The sequence below is a fragment of the Oncorhynchus clarkii genome, chromosome 25, assembly GCF_045791955.1.
Source record: "Oncorhynchus clarkii lewisi isolate Uvic-CL-2024 chromosome 25, UVic_Ocla_1.0, whole genome shotgun sequence".
Lineage (NCBI taxonomy): Eukaryota > Metazoa > Chordata > Actinopteri > Salmoniformes > Salmonidae > Oncorhynchus > Oncorhynchus clarkii.
Window position 1 is genome coordinate 21,219,534 of NC_092171.1, and position 26,411 is coordinate 21,245,944.

Genomic DNA, 26,411 nt, shown 5'->3' on the forward strand with positions numbered 1-26,411 from the left:
AAAACAAGCCATAGTCTACTGAAAAGCTAACCCTGGATAGTTATATTTTTCAGTGTAACAATTACACAAATGCTAATGCCAAAGACACACCAGAATGGCTTTCCAAGAGGTGTTGAGTGTTCATGAAAGGATCTTGTAGTCCCAGTCCTGACCTAAATCTGCTTGTAAATCAGTGACAAGAATTGAATATTGTTGTCCATCAATGAATCCCAATCAAATTTACTGAGCTTGAGTATTTGTGATAAAAGCAATGGATATGTTGCCATTAAAGTCATGCAAGGCTAGAAGAATCTTTTTCAAAATGATTCACAACTGTAATGGCTGCCAAAGGTGCTTCCACCACATGTAAGGGGTGTGTAACTGGTGCAGGGAAGTCAGACGCAGGAGAGCATAACTAGGTAATAGCCAGAGCAGTTTAATACCAAAACCAACGGCATCAAGAAAATAACAACATGGGTACAAAACCCGACACGCACCAGTCAACATGTGCACAAGCACTTACAAACAAACAATACCACACAAAGACATGGGGGAACAGAGGGTTAAATACACAACAAGTAATGAGGGAAATGAAAACCAGGTGTGTGGGAAAACAAGACAAAACAAATAGAAAATGAAAAATGGATCGGCGATGGCTAGAAGACCGGTGACATCGACCACCGAACACAGCACAAACTAGGAGAGGAACCGACTTCAGCAGAAGTCGTGACACCACATATTAACTCTGGTGTGTGAAGACACGTCATTAACACATTTTCATTTCTTATTTTTGTATTCATTTGTGAAATGTTCTATAATTTTTATTTTACTTTGAAAAAGAGGAGCAAATTGTGTAGATCTATAGGAAATAAATCTAGCCTTGCACATCTCTTTTAGATTACATTTTAAGGCAGCAAAATGTGAAGATTGTACAAGGGGTGTGTAGACTAGCGACTGTATGTAGAAGCATGCACATGCAATCCTGCCTTCATGAAGTGCATTAACATCCACAAAAATTGTTGATATAAAAATGGTTTAATTATTGATATCAAATATGTCATTATTGCTATAAAAAAAGATATATATCAATAAAAAAATGTTATGAATATATGTTAAAACGTCCATGTGCTTATGCTACTCAGGGAAACATGTAGACATTTTGAATTTCTTTCTCAAGCACATTCTCAAGTCTGTGTATGGACATTGCACATTTTCACAGGCTTCTCATTTATAAACCATAAGTAAAGCATTAAGATTTATTGATTTAATTCCTTTCCCCTAAGACATGTTTTCACACTTGCACGAAATTGCTGTACGAGTGCACTAGACAAATTAGGTCAGTGTATCCTGAAATTATATGAAATGAACAAATCTAATACATTAAGCGTGCACAGTAGTGAATCCTTGCAGAAGCTTAAAGCCCTGCTGTTTGGTTTCATAAGGAGTGAGGGAAAGCCAGCCACAGTGCTCATTCGACAGCTCCGTTTCCTACTTGCTGAGACTGCTCACACACGCTGGCTGGGCTACTGTACGTGAGTAAAACAGTGATTGGTCGTGGGCTCTGCCAGTCAGTGAACAAATCCCCTCTGACTTCCTCTCCTCCTTTCCTGATGCAGCGTGGGAGGAGAGGGAGGGGCGTGGATCTGTCTTCTCTCAGCCACTGAGCCTCTCTCAGCCTGCCTCCGCTTGCTCTTTAGCTCAGCTCGTCACCTGCCCTTGAGTTCCTGTGGATAGATGAGACTGAGTGGAAGCCGTTCTGTAGTCTGGCTCTTCTAAACCCTATCTCTGCTGTATTTTTTATCTCAGGGCTGTTTTCATTCTTTTTTATCCTCTCTGCTCTGGGGCTGTAGTGGAGTTGGGTGGAGTGGAGCATTTGTCCCTGGCTGGCAGAGCTCCGATGGGAGGCAGCTCTGCCTCTGGCTGGGACTGGGGATGCTGAACGGGGGGAGGGAGGGCCTGTTTCAGCTGGGACAGCAGCTCCAGCAGCAGGGGGAGTACCAGGCCGCCCTACACTGCTTCCTCAGCTCTCTGCTGGGGTTGAGGCATGTGCAGAGCTTTACCTCGCTGCCCAACTGCCTGCATCAGGTGAGCCAACGACCTTGATGTCTGGATGATCACTCACTCTCCCACACATATGTATACATGCACATACACGCACAAAAATACAAACACGCATACTGTAGATGCATGTTTGCGCACACAAACGTCCAGGGTCAACAGACAAATGCACACACTTGTGGTGTACATACATATGAGCACACAGACACAAAACACACTCACCACAATACTGATACCATACATACTGTAACATACAGTACTGACACTTTTACTGATTCGCAGTGTGTCTGTTACTCATACTGTACATTACCATATACTATACAGACACAAGTCACACTATACATACCAATACAACCTTCACCAATGTGAAACGTCATGTTGCCACTCACAGCACAGGATCAGCATGTTTCCTGTTGACAGTGCACGGTACACGGTGAAGAGAAGGAGTCTGTCTGTCTGTCTAGCACAAGAACAGACAGAAAAATGTCAAATGGCTCTTTTGAATGTAAGTAATGTGCCATAACGCCAAACTTGTAAATATGTAATCTGCTCTGCAAGAATAAGAGTGTTTGAACTGGTCCATGTATAGTGTATAATAAAGTATGTCAGTACGGAATTACCTACAGTTCTGACAGAGAGGAGTTGTCCATTCCTCACCACAATATAGTAGCTGATATGAGAATAGTGGACTGAGAAGGCTCATACATGGTGATCTGAGTAGAATGCAGATAGTAAATTCATTGTGTAGCGTATTCATATCATACAATCCTGATATGTGTTTTCCTCTGTGATTACAGATTGCTGAACTCTTCATCTCCGAAAATAATTGTATCCTTTACACACCAATAGAGGCCTTGTGAAACCAAACCCCTAGCCCTTATCTGACCCCCACTTCCAGAGAACTATTAGTGCTATCTTTGCATGAAAAGCCTACACCTGTGAGTATAATGGGGAACAGAAGATTGTTTCCATTTTTGGTGGCAGCGGGCATGGTGAATTCCAGCACAAAATGTGATTTGACTGTACAGAGAATGCACTGTAGAAAGAGTGTCCTTGGGCCAGAATATAATCACGGCTTTGTCCCAGAATGCTCAAGATTTTGAATAGGGCCCAAACCCTGTGTCTTTCTCCTAAGAGGATTTGTAAGTGCTTATCTCCCCACAACACAGAGTATGAGAAAACGAATTAACCTGTATTCTGCAGTGGCTGTGTGTCACCACCACCGCCATTATCCACTATAGGCCAGTGCAGTATAGTGCTCAGATAAGATGGGTGTAGTGTTACAGGATCTATAACCTCTTCCCATGGCACTCCTATCTGTTACTGAGACACTGAAACACTTTACACGCCAGGTCAACTTATCTGCCTCAGCAAGACCCAGCTCTTCACAACCCATCTCCCAAAATAGGTTGATTTACTGGGCTGACTTCATCAGTAGAGCTATTCATAGTCTGCTCATGTCCTCAGAATTCATCTAGTTAAGAGGCTCATCGGTCATGGCAGGATTGTCTTTGGACATGAACCAGACACATAGGATCATGAATAATTATGGAAGAATTGTTAACAGTAACATTATATAAACTTTATAGGCAGAGGTCATGGGTTGCGTCTCCATGTGAGCTACTCTGACTACAGCAAGTATATAATTAACACTGTAATGATTTAAAGTAGATATTTTTATTCATTCACAAAGTAATTTGAGTTGTTATTATGGAACTTTATGTGAAACTCAGTATGATCCAGACATGTATTTTTGTCGACACAGAGAACAGGCCAGAATAGTTGGATACATGACAGAGTCAGTTAGAGTCCCTGGTCCCTGAAGACATTAAAACAGGATAGTCATGTGGCTGGGCAGAGCCAGAGTTGAACAATGCTCTCTGGGTTGTACAGTTGAAGACGGAAGTTTACATACACTAGGTTGGAGTCATTAAAACTAATTTTTCAACCACTCCACAAATTTCTTGTTAACAAACTATAGTTTTGGCAAGTCGGTTAGGTCATCTACTTTGTGCATGACACAAGAAACTTTTCCAACAATTGTTTACAGACAGATTATTTCACTTATAATTCACTGTATCACAATTCCAGTGGGTCAGAAGTTTACATACACTAAGTTGACTGTGCCTTTAAACAGCTTGGAAAATTCCAGAAAATGATGTCATGGCTTTAGAAGCTTCTGATAGGCTAATTGACATCATTTGAGTCAATTGGAGGTGTACCTGTGGATGTATTTCAAGGCCTACCTTCAAACTCAGTGCCTCTTTGCTTGACATCATGGGAAAATCAAAAGAAATCAGCCAAGACCTCCACAAGTCTGGTTCTCCTTGTGAGCAATTTCAAAATGCCTGAAGGTACCACGTTCATCTGTACAAATAATAGTATGCAAGTATAAACACCATGGAACCATGCAGCCATCATACCGCTCAGGGAGGATACGCGTTCTGTCTCCTAGAGATGAACGTACTTTGGTGCGAAAAGTGAAAATCAATCCCAGAACAACAGCAAAGGACCTTGCTGGAGGAAAAAGGTACAAAAGTATCTATATCCACAGTAAAAGGAGTCCTATATCGACATAACCTGAAAGGCTGCTCAGCAAGGAAGAAGCCACTGCTCCAAAACCGGCATAAAAAATATAGAATACGGTTTGCAACTGCACATGGGGACAAAGATCGTACTTTTTGGAGAAATGTCCTCTGGTCTTATGAAACAAAAATATAACTATTTGGCCATAATGACCATCGTTATGTTTGGAGGAAAAAGGGGGAGGATTGCAAGCTGAAGAACACCATCCCAACCATGAAGTATGGGGTAGCAGCATCATGTTGTGGGGGTGCTTTGCTGGAGGAGAGACTGGTGCACTTCACAAAATAGATGGCATCATGAGGAGGGGAAATTATGTGGATATATTGAAGCAACATCTCAAGACATCAGTCAGGAAGTTAAAGCTTGGTCGCAAATGGGTCTTCCAAATGGACAATGACCCCAAGCATACTTCCAAAGTTGTGGCAAAATGGCTTAAGGACAACAAAGTCAAGGTATTGGAGTGGCCATCACAAAGCCCTGACCTCAATCCTATAGTAAATTTGTGGGCAGAACTGAAAAAGCGTGTGTGAGCAAGGAGGCCTACAAACCTGACTCAGTTACACCAGCTCAGTAAGGAGGAATGGGCCAAAATTCACCCAATTTATTGTGGGAAGCTTGTGGAAGGCTACCTGAAATGTTTGACCCAAGTTAAACAGTTTAAAGGCAATGCTACCAAATACTATTTGAGTGTATTTAAACTTCTGTCCCACTGGGAATGTGATAAATCCTTCTCTCTACTATTATTCTGACATTTCACATTCTTAAAATAAAGTGGTGATCCTAACTGACCTAAGACAGGGAATTTTTACTCGGATTCAATGTCAGGATTTGTGAAAAACTGAGTTTAAATGTATTTGGCTAAGGTGTATGTAAACTTCTGACTTCAACTGTATTTGGGGAGGTTCTCAGGGGAGTGCGGGAGGTGAAGAGTCAGACTAATCTAGCTGACTGATGGAAACTCATAGATTCACAAGCACAGACTCCATAGCATCAACTCAGCATCAAATGCCAGAATAATAACTCCCTGTTGCTGAAATTCTTCTCAGAGCTGCCAGAATTCAAAAGTGACCTCTGTCCCTCTGGCCAAAATCCATCTTGGCTCCATTTTGTTTATTGACATTTCTTCCATGGAAAGTATACTCATCTGTCAATTCAATTTCACTCTCAAATGATTTTGAAAGATTTGTGGAATCTGTGTGGGTAGCTGGATAGGTAGGATGACTGACAGTGAAGGTGAACAGGTCACCGGTCAGGTGACAGAGGAATGATTGAGACTGAGGCAGGAATTCCTTTAACCATAAAGTGGTACATTTACTGGGAAGTGTGGTTCATGGAGGCACAGAATGCCTGGATTAGATGGAGTTAAGGAAGAGAAAGCAACGAGATCGGTGGCGATTTTCCTCCTTTTAATGAGTGGAGATCTGTCGGACATTTCCACCTGACCTAATTAAAGAGCCCCTGGCCCAGATGAGCAAGTGGCCATGAATTAAAGGATTTAAATAAATTTGAAAGCACATTAATTTCAGATTGCACATTTCACTTTGGGCTGCTTTCTGTAACTTGCTTGAGGCATCACATTGTATTGAATGCTTGTTCATGAAAAAGTAAAGAGATGGATTGAGTGGGTACAGTTAATATGCCAGGAAATACAATGCAGTTCTATCTGTTTGGTAATCCATACTGAATGTATTAGTTGTGAACGCATCTCCAGACATCTGATTTATTGGCCTGTGAAAAGTGCTGTGTCTGTAATGACCATTAACAGTCATTACATCAGTGGCCCAGTAAACCCTGGAGTTAACCCACAACTGTCTGTCATCAGCCCAATATGTCTACCTCAGTCGGGCTTTTATATACGAGCTATAGGGCTTCATTTTCGGCTGCCATTAAGCGCAATTTTTTTCAAATCCTAGAGCCAGGATTGGTAATTTACCTTTCTAATATGACCTTGCTTGCACTGAGTTGGGAAGGGTGGCAATATCAGAGGTGTGTCCTTAGAAATGTGTACCAAAGTGCCAATTTCAGTATGCGCTGGTGAGGATATTTAAGAGCAACCGAAAGCTGGTTGTAGTGGTAACTTGGTTGGTTATGGCATTGATTTTGACAACGGAAGGGCAGCCTATCCAACCAGGACGCACATGGAACAAGAGGGATGTGCTTTTCGTGCCCGTAAACCTTGTATTGAGGTACATTAAAAAAAACAAATGTTTTTGCCCATTTAGTTTAATTTGATTAAAAACCAATCACAGCAATGAAGGCTGTATTTTTTGTCATGTCCAATGCATTGGCCAAGTAGTTAAGACTATCGATAAAGTGTTTGGCTCATGAGACATTTAGAAATAAATCTTAATCACCAAAGTTTTATTAAAAGATCAAGCTTGGCAGTTAAATGTCCATCATGGAATGAGAGATAAGATAACCTGGTGACACTCCTATTTAGATGTTGTTGTTGTTATTTTCCTGTAACAACTGCTTGTTTTCCATTTCATTTCATTAACAAACTTTGCCTACATGCTTTTGCATTATTCACAATTCACATACAGCACCAGTCAAAAGTTTGGACACACATTGCTCATTCAAAGGTTTTTCTTTATTTTTACTATTTTATACATTGTAGAATAATAGTAAAGACATCAAAGCTCTGAAATAACACATTATAACCAAAAAAGGGTTAAACAAATCAAAATAGATTTTAGATTCTTCAAAGTAGCCACCCTTTGCCTTGATGACAGCTTTGCACACTCTTAGCATTTGTGAGTAGGTGTGTCCAAACCTTTGACTGGTACTGTAGGTCTACCTGCAGTGCATACTCCATTCGGATGGTACCCATGCCTCTTGTCCAGTTACCAAAGATATGGTCCTCCAAACATAGGCTATTAAAAAGTGTCAGTCCTATAATGCCATGTCAATGGTAGGCCTATGCTTTATCTTGCTTATTGAGAACGTGCCTCACACATACAAAACAATTTGTGGGAGCCTAGTATTTTTTGTTTGAGGAGAAGTGTGATGTGTAAAGATATTTCGGCCTATACTCCTTGAAACCAATTTCATCTATGTTGACTGTCAAAACACTGGAGCTGTGTTCGAATACCCATACTAACATACGGTATACTACATACTTAATGAGTATATACTACATACTTTATACTATTAGTTAATTTTAATATACTTTAAATGAACAGTATCCTTTCAGTTGAGCATACTAGTACTTCGCCTGTCTACCGGCAGTTGATGCTGTCGCTATGGAACCTCTTGCTAGCTATTTAGTGTAACAACGTACTATCTAGACATCATACGACGTGTGTTCATAAATTCAATCTGGAGGGCCAGAGCGCGCTCTGGGCATTCGTCGCTCTCGGAGCGTTCAGAGTGCACACTGGATGCTTTGGCGGTTGATCCAAGCATTCTGACCTCACAACGGCAGTCAAGCACCCAAGCCAACTGGCTAACGTTGGCTAGCTTGCAAGCTACTTCCAAACACAATTGAGAGAACACCTCACTTTGACCATTTTACTCGACCTAACAGAGCTCGTTAGGCTGTTTTCATGTTATCCAGAGCATTGGTGATCGGGTTATATTCAATGGTGTTGAGCGTTCATAAATTCAACAGTTTTTCTGCGCTCTGGCACACTCAGACGAGAGTGTTCTGAAATCGGAGTAGATAGCCAAAGCGAATTAACAATGTCCATTGAGAAGGCACAACGACTATACCACTTAGCTAAGTTAAGAATGACGTGAATAATCAAGTCAATAAACATTGGGTAGTTAGTTAGATAGCATATAGATAATATACTGGCACGTTCGATGTATTAGTAACCAACTAACGTTACTTTAGGTAGCTAGCTAACATACCGGTACATACTGCACACCGGTAGCATAATACAATGCTATGCCGTTTTTCCTAGCCACCGTGCTTCTACACCTGCATTGCTTGCTGTTTGGGGTTTTAGGCTGGGTTTCAGTACAGCACTTTGAGATGTCAGCTGATGTACGAAGGGCTATATAAATACATTTGATTTGATGATAAGGATAGCGTAGCTAACAAATTGTCGGCCAACGTAACTTATTTTAAAAGTCATTACTTTATTACATTGCTCAATATTTTCTTAACAACTGTCATAATAAGTTAAAATAATGAATTTGTATCCGCTCTCGTCGGACTTCGGCTGCATATTTCCGCCATTTACTTCAAATCTGAAAATGTTGGTAAGTCACGCTCATTTTCAGAAGGATTGCATTATGGGCCCTAAAAGCACGGAAATAGTGTCCAATGCTTGTATACATCATACACTACCGTTCAAAAGTTTGGGGTCACATAGAAATGTCCTTGTATTTGAAAGAAAAGCATATTTTTTGTCCATTAAAATAACATCAAATTGATCAAAAATACAGTGTGGACATTGTTAATGTTGTAAATGACTATTGTACCTGGAAACTGCAGATTATTTAGGCATACAGAGGCCCATTATCAGCAGCCATCTCTCCTGTGTTCCAATGGTACGTTAGCTAATCCAGGGCAAACTGTTGGATTAGTTAGCTAATCCAGTTGAAAACTGTGGGGGATTTGTACAGGATAAAAGGGATCTTGAAGAAGGAAGGCTATCACTCCATTTTGTAACGCCATGTTATACCCTGTGGACGGCACTTATTTGGAGCCAATTTCCTCCTACAACAGGACAATGACCCAAAGCACAGCTCCAAACTATGCAATAACTATTTAGAGAAGAAGCAGTCAGCTGGTATTCTGTCTATAATGGAATGGCCATCACGGTCACAGGATCTCAACCCTATTGAGCTGTTGTGGGAGCAGCTTCACCGTATGGTACATAAGAAGTGCCCATCAAGCCAATCCAACTTGTGGGTGGTACTTCAGGAAGCATGGGGTGAAATCTCTTCAGATTACCTCAACAAATTGACAACTAGAATGCCAAAGGTCTGCAAGGCTGTAATTACTGCAAATGGAGGATTCTTTGACGATAGCAAAGCTTGAAGGACACAATTATTATTTCAATTAAAAATCATTATTTAAAACCTTGTCAACGTCTTGACTATATTTCCTATTAATTTTTCATTGAAAACAAGGTAATTTCTAAGTGACCCCAAACTTTTGAACGGTAGTGTATTATGATATCCGGGAACTTTTGGCATACTAACAATATCTATACTATGACCAATAAACATCCTACATACTCAATTGATGTCATAAATAGTACCGTTAGTGCAGTTAGTATGAGTATTCGAACACAGCTTTGATGTTTTTTACTGTTGTATTAGTCATGACTGTAGCCTATGACATTTCATAAACTGTAGTATCAATCCACAATGGACTAGGATGAGTATATTCTGTGCCCCCAGCTGAATTGGAGTTGATGACAATGCAAAGACAGAACTTGAAACAACGGAATGCAGTATTAAGCCATGAAACGAGTTGCAAAATGCATCATACCAACTGTATTTCTATATTTTGAAAGTTATATATCTTAAACTTGATTACTGACATAATGAAACAAATACCAAAATATATATTTTTTTTGCGTGGAGTTTTTAAACAACTTCAATTCAAACATTATGGGTTCAAATACACATACACTGAGTGTACCAAACATTAGGAACTTTCCATGACAGACTGACCAGCTGAATCCAGGTGAAACCTATGATCCCTTATTGATGTCACTTGTTAAGTCCACTTCAATCAGTCTAGAGACGAAGGGGAGGAGATCACGTTGCAAAGCACCATACTGTGACACATTTTAGAAATATTCAAATAAGGCTTTAGACATTTATAACTCAAAGGAAGTAAACGGAAAGAGAAATGTACTCTTCTGGAGTTGACTGTTTATTCAAAACAACACGAAAAGTCTAAAATGGCAATTGGAGTTACATTTAAGCAAGTCTCTGAGTTGGATTTTACTCCATTTAGTGAAGTTTTAACCCCAAAAATATCAACACCATGACCAGAGTAGTTTTAACACAAAATGGGGGTGAGACCATATAAACTCCAGTACATTTGACTCCATACGAGTTTAACTAACTCTTGCGATTTTACTGTGTAGTCATAAAAGTTAGCCTCTTTCCTTTCACATGGACAGTTATGTTCGGGATTTATAGGCTACTGTCTTCATAGGCTACCATTTTGTTATGTTTTCGAAAGAGCAGGCTTACATGTGCCCTTAAAACTGGGCTCAAGGGAGTGGTGCAGGCAGAGGACTCTTTCTTAGTGACACCATGAGTGAGACCAGCTGCTGTGTTTTTCAGATCCAAGTCAAATCATTGGTTTGTTTTTTTTTAGCTCTGACAGAGGTAGAAAGCTGTTACCAACATTCTGGTGGCCTGTATTCACTGTATACGACACATACTTAAAAAAAAAAAGCTTTAATTTGTATCTGTGCTACTTTAACAGAAGTCAATAGGTCACCCACAACAATTCAGAAATAGAACCAAGCAAAGGCTGGTCTCATGTGCAACAGAGAGCTCATACTTTTAAGTAGGCCGTTTCTGTCTGGGTTTATTTTAGGCACATTTTCCTTGCCAATTGTAAATGGTGTTGACTTACAAAGGAATGCATTTATTTCAGTATGCAGAATGCCTTTGACAAAGTGAACAAACTCGGCTCCTGAGTCTATATTTAGGGAAAACACATATTTAGTGTGTTATTATGGAATCAGATACAAGAGACTCTGGCACATCAACATGGACAAACAAGAGACTGTCCAGATTATTATAGTTCAGGCCTTCACAGAGAATCTTGGAATCTATGATTACAGTTGCTTGTCTGTTTAGAATGTTGGAATCTATGATTACAGTTGCTTGTCTGTTTAGAATGTTGGAATCTATGATTACAGTTGCTTGTCTGTTTAGAATGTTGGAATCTATGATTACAGTTGCTTGTCTGTTTAGAATGTTGGAATCTATGATTACAGTTGCTTTGTCTGTTTAGAATGTTGGAATCTATGATTACAGTTGCTTGTCTGTTTAGAATATTGGTGATGAGCTTGTTACTTGCTGAGGTCACGTTCAGGAGCCAATAAAAACAACAACACATTGCAATTGAGCCTGGCGACAGCACTGTTTCTGACTTCAACAACTGACTTAATCCCTGAGACAACTGATCCTTCACCTATATAAACAGACGGCAAGGCCCTGCAGTTCATTCAGGCTGAGAAGATGTTCTATGAGGTTGCTCTGATCGAGCTCACTGCTGTTCAGGGGAGCACAGGCAAGTACATTTAGATCTATACCATGGGGGCATTAAGGGGGTATTATCACTCTAACTTGGTGATTAGGGAGTGTCGTAATGGTACCCAAGGAAATGCAATTGCTAGAAGCCAACTTTGCGGTATACAGTATGACACATACAGTGTGTGTGGGGGGGGGGGGGGGGGGGGGGTTTACCTGCTTCTTGTTATATACAAATTTGAATTGATACCAGTGAGCAATGTGTGATTCTGTACAATAGAGAAACAAACCTCCACCAGAGAGCCTGGCGTATTTCTTACAGCCCAACAAGCACCATGTGATTCATTTAACCTCGGTCCATCTTTATTTGCTGTAAACATAGCATAGCTCTGAGACAGTGTTCACCTCAAGTGTCCAGTCATCGGTCACCTGCTGCCTCTCCTCTGCAGACATCTGCATTCATCTCTGTCTTTCTGTCTGTCTCTCTTTCTCTGTCTGTCTGACAGGAGGCTGCTCTTAGTTTGTCTGCCTAGAGGCTGTTCTCTGTCTGTCTGCCGGGAGGCTGCTATCTGTCTGTGTGCCCGGGAGGCTGTTGTCTGTCTGCCGGGAGGCTGCTCTCTGTCTGTCTGCCGGGAGGCTGCTCTCTGTCCGTCTGCCGGGAGGCTGCTGTCTGTCTGCCGGGAGGCTGCTGATGCTGCAGCAGCTCAGTGTTGCGTGGGCCGGAGGTAGCAGGAGTTATGAGACAGACAGGGAAGACTAATGGCCATGCTAGGCATTATCTCATAAAGAGTTGTGTGGCGCCATGGAATACTGAGGCCCCTGATTCAGCACTGTGCCTGCTCTCTGCTTCTGGCATCACAATCACTCCACCAACCTTCTGTCTCTCTCTCTCGTCAATCTCCTGTTCAAACCTTTGCCCATTTCCACATTCTCTCATTCTCCGTCAAAGATATTGGACCTAACCTATTTCCTATTCTTTCTTTTACCTCATCCTGTTCAAAGTTTCCGTCTGCTTATTGCCATTTCTGAACCACTTTACTTTTCCTTTTACCTCTGTAACATTAGGCTGTAAACGTTTCTATGTAGGCTAATCTCCACTTCCAACAGGGTCAGGTCAGTTGTGTATTTGCCTGTGTAAGCTGGTAGCTGTGTCACTGCTCTTGTGGGCGTGGTGAGTGTTTTGTTTTGACTCACAGTATCTTCTCCCTGCCCTCTTACCTCTGCTCCTCTGCTCACTATCCTGTTGGCTCCACTGTACCCTGCTGTTCAAACTCCATTCTCATCTCCACACTGCCAGCCCTGCCAGAGACCACGTCGCCAGCCTTTTGGATTCTGTTTACTTGCTGTGGAGAGAGACAGAGACAGAGCGAGAGGGAGTTAGGGGGATAGAAAGAGAGAGAGGGATAGAGCGTGAGAAAGAGAAGGATAGAGACAGACATTAGCGGGCAGCTGACTGCGTCTGATTACATGACCTGTGTGTGTGTAACAGGCCCCCAGGAGGAGGCTTTGCTGGGCTCGGCGGGGACAGGATGGGCGTCCTCAGAGGAGCTATTGGATCAGGCCTCTCAGGCACAGCACCTGGAGCAGCTAGCCCAGCTCTGCATCGTGAGTAAAAGGTGCGTAGAGATGAATAAAGTGAAAGGCTGTTTCCGCTGTGTGTTACAATACTGTATGTAATTAAAAATAGGCTAATTTATTATGTGTTCTGTGTGTCTAAAGGCTCTCTGGGCCCAGTGAACAAGTAGAACACAAAATGTCCTCACTTGCAATAAGGACAGTGTTGCTTAGTACTGTTGGTTTTCCTCTCATTAAAAAAGATGTGTAGCTGTTTCTGTTCTGCTGACCTTTCTGTACTTTTGTTGGTCTATACTGGGTTTCAAGTAAGGGCGGGATGAACAAGTAGAGAATTATCTTGTTAAAATGCCTGTTATACACTGAGTGTACAAAACATTAGGAACTGCATTTTTTATATTCAATCTTTAATATAATTGTTTTCATTTTTTATATCGCTAATTACATTTTTAATATCAATAATGTAATTGTGTATATTAATAATTGTCCAATTCTGCATATATTAGTATACACCAGTGGTGGAAAAGTACCCAACTGTCATACTTGAGTAAAAGTAAAGATACCTTAATAGAAAATGACTTAAGTCAAAGTCACCCAGTAAAATAATACTTGAGTAAAAGTCTAAAGGTATTTGGTTTTAAATATACTTAAGTATCAAAAGTAAGAGTAAAAGTATGAATAATAAAATAAATCTTATATTAAGCGAACTAGACGGCACAATTTTCTTGTTTTTTAAATTTACGGATAGCCAGGGACACACGCCAACACTCAGATATCATTTAAAAACTAAGCATTTGTGTTTAGTGAGTCCGCCAGACCATAGGCAATACGGATGACCAGGGATGTTCTCTTGATAAGTGTGTGAATTGGACCCTTTCTGTCCTGCTATGCATTCAAAACGTAACGAGTACTTTTGGGTTTCAGGGAAAACATATGGAGTAAAAAGAACATCATTTTCTTTAGGAATGTAGTGAACTCAAAGTAAAAGTTGTCAAAAATACAAATAGTAAAGTGAAGTACAGATACCCAAAAAAAACTCCTTAAGTAGTACTTTAAAGTATTTATGCTTAATTTTTATTTTTATTTAAGTACTTTACACCACTGGTATAAACTGAGTGTACAAAACATTAACAACACCTGCTCTTTCCATCACATACACTGACCAGGTGAATCCAGGTGAAAGCTATAATCCCTTATTGATGTCATCTATTAAATCCACTTAATCAAAGTCGATGAAGGGGATGAGACAAGTTCAAGAAGGGTTTTTAAGCCCTGAATCAACTGAGACATGGATTGTATGTGTGTGCCATTCAGAGGGTGATTTAAATGCTTTTCAACAGGGTATGGTAATAGGTGCCAGGCGCACCGGTTTGAGTCTGTCAAGAATGGTTGCTGCTGGGATGTTCACGCTCAACCGTTTCCCGTGTGTCCACCATCCAAAGGAAAATAAGCCAACTTGACACAACTGTGGGAAGCATTGGAGTCAATATGGGCCAGCATCCTTGTGGAACGCTTTGGACACCTTGCAGTGTCAATGCCCCGACGAATTGAGGCTGTTCTGAGGGCAAAAGAGGGTGCAACTCAATATTAGGAAGGTGCTTCTAATGTTTTGTCCACTCAGTATAGATGGTATAATATACAGTATTGACCAGGGGTATTCAACTATTACTAGGTCAGGAACCTGCTGGTTTCCTGTTATACCTGATAATTGCACCCACCTGGTGTCCCAGGTCTAAATCAGTCCCTGATTAGAGGGGAACAATGAAAACATGCAGTTGGAACAATAAATACATGCAGTGGAACTGGCTTCAGGGTCCAAAGTTGAGTTTGAGGGGTATAGAGGCAAAAAAAAAGGCTGTAGTTATATTTATGCTGTGTATTTTGATACTCAGTCTAGCTCTTTGTACTTTGCAAAGGCTGTATATGAGAGTACAATATCTTTAAAAGGTGATTAACAGTGATATTACTGTGCCAGAGGCTATCTCACAGAGACATTGTTTGCATTGTTTAAATAGAACATTTCTGAACTGTCTATGTGGTGGAACTGTCTCCAAAATGGTTAGCTTTTCTTTTCTTATTTCTAACAGAAATGTACCGTATTTAAACCGTAGATTGTCTCACATCTTCAGTTGATTGAACTCAGTAACACATTGCCCCTTCCCCTGATTGTTAGTGAAAGACGGATTATATCTTTATAGTGCTTTGAACATATGTCATCAGGATGGATATTTCCTCATCCAATAAACAAGTGCAGGAATAAGTGTTTGCATCCGTGGTCCCCATGCAAAAATTAATTGGTTGATTTCACTTGAGGAGTTGGAGAAAAGGGCCACCATCTCTAATGTTACCAGAACACAGGGATCTGGTCCTTGATGCAGGGGTACTCTGCCACAAAGACAGTAACATCAACATTTATTTGTCCATGTTGTCATTGGTTGGAAGATTAAATCATTAAGCCTGATTGTCTTGAGAGGGTGGAAGGGGGGAACAGGTGCATAGGGAGAGGGGTGTGATGGTTGGATAAGGTAAGGAAGCTGGTTCATCTTGAATGAGATTGTAGAGATTGTTTATGGCTGTACCCAGGGTCTTGGGTTTCTGGGCAAACAATGACAAGCACTAGTTGGTTTCTGCTGTTTGACCTCATTCTTGTACAATACTTTTGGTTTTGGGTCTCTAGCACAATGGTCTCATAGACTAGACGTAACATAGTAAATGTAAATGTAAATATATGTTTTGATTGGTATGGTTACATAAGACAGATGGTTACTGAAGGCAAAAACTAAAGTGGGTGGATTGGTCGGCGTATAACCCAAAGGTTCCGAGTTCGAATCTCATCAGGGACAATTTTAGCATTTTAGCTAATTAGTAACGGTTTTAGTACTTACTACTTTTTAGCTATGTTGCAAGTACTTGTTACTTAATGTAGCCGATGTGAAATGGCTAGCTAGTTAGCGGTGGTGCGCCAGGGTCCCTGGTTCGAGCCCAGGTATGGGCGAGGGGACAGACTAAAGTTATACTGTTACATTAACACTTAACCCTATTAGCTAACCCTACCCGTAAACCTAAACTTAACCCTTTAACCTAACTCCTAAACTTAACCCTAACTTCAACCCTAACCCCCAACCCTAACCCCTAGACTAGCTAACTTCAGCCACTTAGCTATAATTTGTGATCTAATAAGAGATAACTGGAAGAGATGGACAGGAACTTATTTTGGACTAATATAACAGGCTGTTGTAGTCGCCAGCCCCCATCTTCTCTTGTGGTGCTTCCTGAATCTTTCAACGCTGTGGCATGAAGTCCTTCGGCCGTTGAAGGGCTTCTCTGTACTTTGGCGATAGGATGTCCTCAAAGGACATTCTAAACAGTGCAAAAGGACACCTGGCCATTACTAATTGAAGGGAATAATGGTTGTGGAACAGCGATCCCGAAATCTGCCACACTAAACGGGGCTTGCTCTCATCTATGGCCACACATGAGGGTGATAAAGGACCTTGCGTGGTGTTACCCACGGGCAGATACAGATACAGAGAGCGCAGCAGAGTTGCAATCTGTAATGCCATGCTATGCCCACCTAACTCTGTTCCAGAGGGGGATAGCCATGGAAGGGTGCAGAGTAAACCAACCTGTGGGGGCCATGGCATTTGTAATTCACACTGGAACCAGGATGAGGGCAGCAGCTTGGCAGTTGGCAGGCCCTGGACGTTTCCACTGGCTTCATAAGGTTGGGTCTCTGGCCCTGAGCCCACAGCCCTATCGGCCCAGCCTCGTTACTCCAAATCTAATCACAGCTCAGCCCACGTGTGTTTGTATTTGTCATGCTGCTCTGCTTCAAACACCGACATCGATCCTCACACCTGACAATGCAGCACGTCCCACTAAGCTTGATTAAGGTCAGCCATTGTTGTGCTCCCTGAAAGGACTTATTTATGGGATTAAATTAACCAAGGGTGCCAGACAATATATATTTCAGCCCGAATCCAAGCCCAGGTTGATTCTTTGGAATGACATGAACTGCTTTTTCTAGTTCAAGTGTTATGAGTATACTGATACAAAAATAATCTACTGATACAAACTACTACTGATACAAAAATAATCCATAAAATGTTACTTATCTATGTGTTCCTGTCCTTTGTCTTTCAGACCTCATCTTGCTTTAGAGTACAGTGGGAAAGCCACTAAGATCCATCAGAGGGCCTTTGGCAACGACCACCCCATCACAGACAGGAGTCTGGAGCTGCTGGCCACCGTCTACGCAGAGATCGGCAAGACAGAATACTCAGGTAAAAGCCATAGACATGCTGAGTAAAGACATAAAAGCCATAGGCTTATTGAAATGGTCATGAGTGTGGCTGAGTGTGACAGCATGTACTGTACTGTCAGTATGACAGACAAGCCTTCCTTACAGCACACAGGCAGACGAAGAGTTTTATATTTGATAGTTTGTGGTTAAAAATGCACGCTGTACACTGAGAGGTGATGTAGTGTAGACCTTGTCACCACGTTAAAACAAAGCACTCTCCAGTGGCATGACAAACCCAAGAACAACCACCTTGCCTCAGCTCACACACCGCAATGTAAGTGGCATACAGAATTCCTATTAACCTTCGTACTGTACGATGTCAGCTCAAGGAAATGTTAAATTAAATAACACACTCACTGTGCTGTTGGACATCAAAGTGGTTTTATATAGAGCTGAACATAAAATACTTTGACAGTTTGAGGCCACTGTAATGTTGTGCTCATGCTTCGCTTGCATGAAGAGGAAGATGCATTTTCTATTATTTCCCAAAGTTGACATTTTTAGGGAAGAGAGGTCTGCATTGGGTGAAATGTGCCCTAGATGTTAAGATCAACTGTTGAGTCAGCTTTCACAGACTAGGGTGCTCAGTAAAGCAGGTTATGTAGAACCTGGGTTGCTAAGACAACAGTTCACATTGTACGTTGTCATTAATTCCGGTTGACCTTCTTGGCCATATCCAAGGTAAAATAGATTTGTAAATAAATACAGAGAACAGCTGAAGCAAGAACACAGTTTGTCTTTGCAATGTAATCCAGGTCACTATCGGGGTACACGTTTCATTCAAATGACTCTCTCTGTGTAACTCTCTCTGTGTCTCTGTTTTCTCTCTGTGTAACCTTAACTTAGTTTCATACACAAAGTGTGATTTCTCTGTGACTTAAAATCGCTGTCATGGAGTTGTCATTATGGGTGTGTGCTGCACGCCTCCTATAAATTCCTTTATTGATAGTTGGGCCGTCTACATGTTGCTTATTCATTCTATTGCACAGCTATCATAACACATTACTAGTGTATTGCTTTATAACTGTGTACATGGCCATGATGGAGTCAACACAGAAATGTTTGTTTTGTATTTTGAACTTTCATCTTCAGCTCTATCTACCCAGTATTTGTCTGCATGTTTACTTGTACCTTGACTCCAGGTTCCATTGACAGTTAGAGACTAATGGTTACTCATGGTTAACTCCTTAGACTCCCTGGACCAGTGTGTGTCAGTGCTGTCCAAGAGGTTTGCTGCTGCCGAGTCCTTCAGAGACAAACTCAACAACGGTCTTCCCCATTCCCACTCCCATTCCCATCGGGAGAAACACACTGAGGTCTGGCACAGGAAAGATCCCAGTCCACAGGATGACACACCAAAACCGAAGGTGACACTCCTTTGTTAAGAATACCTTTTTTTCCCAGTCAATGTACTTAAAACTGGTATCCATTGTGTCCTCACTTCTAATGATATCTCACCCTCTCCTCAGGTCACCAACGGTAAAATCCCTACGTCCATACTGAAGAGGTCTGGCTCAGGATCAGACTCGGAGCCCAGCCACAGATGGAAAGGCGAGCGACGGGTCCGGTTCCGGGAGCCTGAGACTACTGTGCATGGTGAGAGAGACACAGCAGGATAAGAGATCAAATACCAAACATAGGGAGGCCATGAGGACAAGACCTGTCCTAGCTTTAAAAGTCTGGGCCCATTCAGTGCATGTAACGAGCCAAGGAGAGATAAAGCGTGTGTGTCAGACTATAGCTGATGGAGAGGGTTACCTTCTGGTGCATTCTCACCTCTACCCAATCACTCTGACTTCTTTACTGCACTCGGAGGCCCTGGTCTGCAGAAACAAGAAACACATTTATCATTTGACTGACTCAGCTCTATTCCACTGGGTTTGGGGAGTTAAACACTCACTATATCAAAATGTATAAAGCAATTCTTAGTAATACATTGGTGAGATATACTGCTAAATCTACTGTTCTCCTCATTCTCTATGGGGCAATGTACCTCACAAAGGGGTCTGCATTGTTATGGCGTAGCTGTAAAAGAAAATGAACAAGATACAGTAAAATCCTGTGATTAGATCGTAAAACACTGTCCCTTGAGGATACTGTAGTATTTAATGCAATGCTGAATTTAGAAAAAGAACAAACATGTTCAAGTGATTTACACTTCATGATGAATTATGCATGCAAATGAGTCAGCATACAATCTGTGACACAGAGATAGCTAATGACGTGCAGCCATCCATTGTAGCTGTACGCCACCAGGCATGTGTGTACTGTGGCTGCAGCTAGATGTCTAGGTGCAATGTGAAGCTGTTATTTACTTGTTTATTATCTATCGGTTTCGCAGACGTTCCATACTATGACTGTTTAGTTGGTAAGTCTGTCTGAGAGTGGTCCCAATTATTAACTTACTAAGAGCATGAAGCAAGTGTCACCCTTACTGACTGGCCATTACTGACTTGTTATAGTAAACCCGTTTATGGAATACTGTTGTGTGGTGATTCATGTCAAAATATGCCATCATAGACATTTTAATATTGTACTGTGATGCATGGGTTTTCCTCCCTCCAGTGAGTTCGTTTTGCATGGCCCGTTGCCCCAGGTGGGAGGAATTTGCACATTAAGTGAAATCTTCACCTACCGGGGCACCGGGCCATGCAAAATGAACTGGCCCATTTGTTTCCACTGTTGATATTGCATATTCCAGTCCCATATCTGGTGTATGGAACATTTTATACAGTTAACAAAGAGCCATAACCAAAAACACAAAAAAAGCAGGCCTCTAGCTACAATGGGTGGAGAAAATTAATTTTGGAATCAGGAAAATGCCATGCCCCTCACACCTGAGCGGGCAGACTGGATGAGCCTTTGCAATTCATAAATCATTCAACAGTTTGTTGTTGGTCTCTTTTGGTTCACAGCCTATGACACGTCACCGCCACGCCCCCACCTGGCCCTGTTCACCTGCTTGTTCCTGCTGATGTCACTGCTGGGCGTGGTCATGTACAGCACGGACCGCCGGCGCCCACAGCGTGTGTGTGAGGAGCTGGAGGCCTCATTGGCTGTCTATCTGATACACATGAAACAGCTGCTGTGGGGCTGCTGGATCTGGCTAACTATGCAGTGACTGGGAGCCACCGAAGGGGGAGATGTGGGGTAGTGAATTCACTCTCTTCCTCACTACATGTCCCTTAAGGTGTCCTTACCCAGCTTGGTCCACGAGCACACCTCAGTCATACACACTGACTATCTATCTATGGTGTTGAGATGTGCACCCCTACTGCTACGCTCACACCCATATATGGAGAAATGTGTAATCTCAGAGATACAGTACGTATCCTCCACACCTGTACACTGGTGGTGGGTATGCAGCCATGTTTGTTTTATCGATAAGACATTTTGCACATCAGCAATGTTGACACTCACTGATTATGCTCACTTAATTGCTACAATCATTTACATTTTCCATTCTTGACAAAATCTATTGTATGTGAGTAAATGTTTAATGGATTGCAAAATCAATTGTATTTATTTTATTACAGTTCTACAGTACGTAATTTTGTGTACTTAAAAGATTACTACAGATATGAATGTCTATATACCGTATAGTAAGGATTATCACAATATTACGCCTTGTTATTGCACATAATTGAATGTAGAAAATGTGAAAACTGCTTTACATTGGCAAAAAAAACACCCTTACTGTCTAAAATAAGGATTATAGATTGAGTCAAGCACAATGTGAACACCTTTTTAAAAAGATTTCTGAAACAGACACAGGACTGCTTCAATTCACAGTGCCAGGTTGATCTAGCAAATTGATTGACAAAGCCATCTTTCTTTTACAGCATAAGAACTGTAGTCTGACCATTTTTAGGTCAGATAAATGTTGTGATCCCAGTTGGACAAAGATGACAACTTCAGCACAATAATATGAACGCTCTCTTTCCTGGGAATGTACTCAAATTCAATGAGTGATTATGACAGTGTACCTCTTGGTAAATGCTAAAATGCCACAAGTAATATCCTCTATCCTCTAAATGTTATTTATTTCTTATATACTGCATATCTGCATCTACTCAAATATCCATATATATCCAATACTTTTGTTTTCTTTACACATTTTGAAAGGGCTTTTGTTGCATTTCTATTTTTTGATTGATCCGATATTCAGGTTTTAATCTTCATGTCAAATGCTTTAAAAGCTGTGGATTATTTGGGGATTGAAACATACTTTAAATTAGAGCAAATGTTTATGATGCAAAGTAAATAAAAGGTATGTACATTAACTGTACGGTCCAATGATCTAGGGTAAGATGCAGCAACATTGTGACACTAATTGAAGCATCACTGTGGGACCTTCATTAACTGGCACCATTCAAATATAGAGCATTTAGAAATTGAGTCTCTTCTTTACAGGTGTTGAGCTTTAAAGGGCAATGTGATGCTTATCAAATACATGTCAATCTGAGCAATAAAACACAAGACATTGTTTCCAATGATACATATTCTTTATACAGCTTTCAGGGAACACAACTATAGGAAAGAGTCAGTGTTGGAAAGAATCTGAGCAATACGATGCAACCAATGTCTGAATGGAAGAGATACTGAGACTGAAGGTTTTCTCTGCACTCTCAAGCCGAACTAATGTCATTAGCAGCACAAATAACTAGCAAGTAAACATGGCCTGTATCTGCACATTTTGGTTAGTAGCTGCATTTCACTGCTGACAATCTGTATGTGGTCACTTTGAAAGAAGTGCCTTTTAGAAGGATTTCTTAGTTTCTATCTTTTTTTATTTAATTGAATAATTTTAAATAAAACTGTCATTGCATACCAAAGTCAGTGAGGGTGGTGACTAGCTTTTTAAAGTCTAACATGCTTTTGAATGTGTGTGTGTGTGTGTGTGTGTGTGTGTGTGTGTGTGTGTGTGTGTGTGTGTGTGTGTGTGTGTGTGTGTGTGTGTGTGTGTGTGTGTGTGTGTGTGTGTTCGCGTGTTGGCGTGAGAGCGAGAGCATGCATGTGTGCAATAAAATGATGATCCATCTTTCCACGCCGCAGGCTACATTTCCTCACGCACAACAACACAGAACTAGCCTTGGATAATGTGTCATCCCGTCTATGTTACAGGCTTCTCACTCACTGTCAAAACATTTCTTTTCCATCAAGATTGTGTCAAATAACAAAGGAGGGGCCAGCCTGAGCTTTTATGATTATCAGGATGAACAGATTGACTGATTTAGCTACTTATGTGATTTTCAGGCATTTCATCCTGAGATCTGTTCCAGTCAGTTTAAGTTCATTGACAAAGTTCTTACAAAGTACACTTTTCATTTAAAAAAAATACGGTTTGGTAATTGTAGATACTGCATAATAGACTGAAAATCATACATCATACTCTGTTGCTGCATGCATGCAAAGAATTCACACATTACTGAAAGCCTATCATGAATGTATTCGACTGTTACAAAATAATATATTGCCCAACACAAAAAAATGTCAGCCTGCTCACACTGTCTATATTCACACAGTACATGCAAAAAATGAAAACAAAGAAAATATGATCCATTTGAACCATTCTTTAACCACCTTGTGTGAGTCACCATCTATGTGCAGCTAAATGGAAATCAAGGTAAAAACGAGTCTCAATGCACCATTTCTATCCTCATTAAATGACCTTGATTTTCTGAGCTCATTTACGCTCCAGTGTGTGCCTTGAAGGGGAAGACATGTCAGCAGTAACTCATTATCAAATACAAATATAGCAAGTGGACAAATGGATTGAATCAGCTCCACAATACAGCCGGAATCTCTTTACCCTACAGCGCTTTACAGTCAACAGCAGCGTTTTCAAGGGGAAAATCAGGAAACATATGAGGAGGAGTATGTCCAAGCAAGACATTATTATGCACTCTAAATGGATCTCTAAATGGAACAGTTAATGGATTTCACTTGATTGAAAATTGCACTGAGTGGACAAAACATTAAGAACACCTGCTCTTACCAGGTGAATCCAGGTGAAGGCTATGATCCCTTATTGATTGATGTCACCTGTTAAATCCACTTCAATCAGTGTAGATGAAGGGGGGGATATAGGTTAAAAAAAGGATGTTTAAGCTTTGAGACAACTGAGACATGGATTGTGTTTGTGTGCCATTCAGAGGGAGGGTGAATGGCCTTGACAAAAGATTTAAGTACAGTATGGTAGTAGGTCTCAGGCGCACCGGTTTGTATCAAGAACTGCAACGCTGCTGGGTTTTTCACACTCAACAGTTTCTTGTGTGTATCAAGAATGATCCACCATCAAATGGACATCCAACCAACTTATCACAACCGTGGGAAGCATTGGAGGTAACATGGGCCAGCATCCATGTGGAACACTTTCGACACCTTGTAGAGTCCATGCCCCGACGAATTGAGGCTGTCTGAGGGCAAAAAGGGGTGAAACTCAATATTAGGAAGGTGTTCCTAATCTTTTGTACACTCAGTGTAGATTGACAGGGGCTGGCAGTTGGGGTAGGATAGGAGGATATGTGTCAGTAATGTGCACGTGCCCTCTGGGTGTTAGATCATGCCACTCTTCAACTGGTTGGCATCGGAGCCCCGGTGGGACGAGTGTCCCAGCAGCAGCTCCTTCTCATGGATCAGACTGTCCAGAAGGTCCTCCTGGCGGTAGTTGTGGTAGACCTTGAGGAAGGCCATGACCGTGATGCCCAGCCACGTCAGCCACGCTGCCCACAGACCAAACTGCACAGCAGAGACAGGGAGGCAGGGGAGGGACATTTAACAGACATTACATAGCCTCACAGATTTAAACAAGGGCTAGGGGTTTCCAAGTTCATTGAACATGTTTTAATAAGTCTAAGATAACAACACAGTGTATGACAATATACATCCGTCTGACCCTTACCTGGGCAATGGCAAACTGGTCATAGAACGAGGAGTTGTCCAATCCTAACTCCAGATCGGTGTCCTGCATGTCCTCACAGCTGAGATACAAGACAAAGTTAGCTTAGGAAAATAACTCTCCGGACTGTCCAAGAGCCATAAGATGGGGTCATGAGCCTCACCTGCTGGGCATGCCACCGCCCTCTGTGATGGCGTCACACCACAAGTTGAAGCCCACACTAATGATGGTGCTGGAGAGGAACACTGTGAACACCATCAAGGAGCTGATCAACAGATTCAGGAAGGCATTGAACAGGGAACTGCACTCACAGAGACAGAGTGAAAGAGCAAGAGAGAAAGTGAGAGAGAGAATGTAAGACAGGTTCAATAATGTAATTGTTCTATCATTACCATCCCTGGCTCATTTGCCTAATGTTATATGTATTGTACTTGATTAGATGATAATTCATTTAACTGTGACTATGTTGCGTTCTAATGGACGATATGACCAATAGAAGGAGATTGGTGGTGTATCTGTATGCCAATAATGAATGAATTATTAGTTTTAGATACATGTTTTTGAAGTGGATGGATAGATTACCCTATCCACCCTATGTCAGAATGAAACGACAGACTAATGAATACCTCTGCATTGCACAGTAGTAAAACGGTTATTATAAAGATGGCAAGTGTCTAATCATTATATAAGGCCTATTAATCAATGCAGTTTTTGTAATTGCACCTTTGTTGAAAGGCAGAAAATGGCATGTCTTCATTCTGGCTGATTGAACATATTGATTACGGAGCAAAGCAGCAAGATGGGCAGATTTTGCCATAGCAAAAACATACGTTAACATTTTTTGAGGGCTAGATCTGTAGACCTCAGAAAAAGCAATTGAACGTAAGGCTGTAATTAATCAAGAAGGATCACTGATCATTCGGGTGTGGGAGTGGATGGGCATGGGCTACTTGAAACACATCCCATCTATTTTCTCTATTTAAATCATTCAGATAGAATAAACACAAAGAAAACCTGGAAATCAAAACACAAGAACCACAAGTGATTTTGACACTCACTCGTCGTGGCCTTTGAAAAGAAACAACAGCAGTCTCCATGACTGCACTGCGGACAGGATGAGAGATGCTATCCCGACAAAAGTGATGAAACTGCAGGAAGACTCCGGTCCCCACTCTTCAACGATAAAGCGCTGCTTTGAGACTGTGATGTTCTCATTCTGCCACATACCACGCGTGAAAAGCAAGCATTTTCCATGAAAATCCTCCGTGTTTTCAGAGAGAGGCACTACGGCAATAAAACCAAACACAAACGCCAAAAAATAGAGGATGCATTGGGCGAAAATTAAATTATCAAGGGCCATTATTGCGTCTCCTTTCTCTTACTGCGTTCGTTGCATCGGCGACTGCGCAGTAGAGACATTTGAGCGTGGGCGCAGCATCAGCATCATTCGTGCTGGAGCAGCAGGCTCAATGGGGCCGATTCAGACAAAGCCTCGTTCACATAAACCATAAGCGCTCCTCCTTTACATTGCACCGGTTGTCATTCATTTCAATGTGGACGCCGACAATGGAGTGGAATCGCAACGCTCCCTTGCGGTTGAAGGCTCTGTTGCGAGACGCATACTTGATATTTTTCCAAACTTTGTGGGGTCTTCAGTCAAGCCAGAGGCTGCATTGCAAACACTTAAAAGACACACCCTCTCCCCTCAGCCCTCAATATAAGTGGACATTTCTGATGACCTATCATGACGTCTGACGAGTTGATACTTGCAGGGCAAGGGAAGAATTAATTAATTTTAAATGGACCACTCTTGCTCAGAAATGTATCACTACTCGT

The 26,411-nt window shown here is 41.4% G+C and overlaps 2 protein-coding genes and 1 long non-coding RNA gene across 5 annotated transcripts; 1 reads left to right on the forward strand and 2 right to left on the reverse strand.

The window, feature by feature from the left end:
- Positions 1-395: 395 nt before the first annotated feature.
- Positions 396-13,256, reverse strand: LOC139384090 (uncharacterized). The gene is made up of 3 exons (XR_011628814.1): positions 13,018-13,256; positions 2,384-2,497; positions 396-1,703 (listed from the first exon to the last, which is right to left on the reverse strand). It is a non-coding gene; the product is annotated as an uncharacterized lncRNA (long non-coding RNA).
- LOC139384088 (uncharacterized) lies at positions 1,622-22,509 on the forward strand. 3 transcript variants are annotated; one of them, XM_071128731.1, is made up of 10 exons: positions 1,622-2,064; positions 2,429-2,542; positions 2,835-2,865; positions 11,753-11,839; positions 13,289-13,415; positions 17,515-17,654; positions 18,866-19,041; positions 19,144-19,270; positions 20,016-20,042; positions 20,590-22,509. In XM_071128731.1, exons 1-10 carry the CDS (start codon positions 1,912-1,914, stop codon positions 20,793-20,795), a joined length of 1,188 nt encoding a protein of 395 aa, XP_070984832.1. In that variant the 5' UTR covers positions 1,622-1,911; the 3' UTR covers positions 20,796-22,509. The 3 variants fall into 3 exon arrangements, with proteins under 3 accessions (XP_070984832.1, XP_070984834.1, XP_070984833.1); XM_071128733.1 differs by lacking the exon at positions 2,429-2,542; XM_071128732.1 differs by lacking the exon at positions 20,016-20,042 and having other exon boundaries at positions 1,897-2,064.
- A 60-nt stretch (positions 22,510-22,569) lies between these two features.
- On the reverse strand, positions 22,570-25,936 carry LOC139384089 (transmembrane protein 179-like). Its single transcript, XM_071128734.1, has 4 exons — positions 25,634-25,936; positions 24,739-24,876; positions 24,579-24,657; positions 22,570-24,415 (listed from the first exon to the last, which is right to left on the reverse strand). The coding sequence occupies exons 1-4, from the start codon at positions 25,933-25,935 to the stop codon at positions 24,233-24,235; spliced, it is 702 nt and encodes a 233-aa protein (XP_070984835.1). The 5' UTR covers position 25,936; the 3' UTR covers positions 22,570-24,232.
- Positions 25,937-26,411: the final 475 nt, after the last annotated feature.

Coding starts and splice junctions, on each gene's coding strand:
- LOC139384088 (XM_071128731.1), top strand. CDS start 1,912: ATGCTGAACGGGGGGAGGGAGGGCCTGTTTCAGCTGGGACAGCAGCTC. Junction 2,866..11,752: donor CTTCATCTCCGAAAATAATT/GTATCCTTTACA, acceptor CTATATAAACAG/ACGGCAAGGCCCTGCAGTTC. Junction 19,042..19,143: donor ATGACACACCAAAACCGAAG/GTGACACTCCTT, acceptor CCCTCTCCTCAG/GTCACCAACGGTAAAATCCC.
- LOC139384089 (XM_071128734.1), bottom strand. CDS start 25,935: ATGGCCCTTGATAATTTAATTTTCGCCCAATGCATCCTCTATTTTTTG. Junction 24,658..24,738: donor GGCGGTGGCATGCCCAGCAG/GTGAGGCTCATG, acceptor CTTGTATCTCAG/CTGTGAGGACATGCAGGACA. Junction 24,416..24,578: donor ACCAGTTTGCCATTGCCCAG/GTAAGGGTCAGA, acceptor TCTGCTGTGCAG/TTTGGTCTGTGGGCAGCGTG.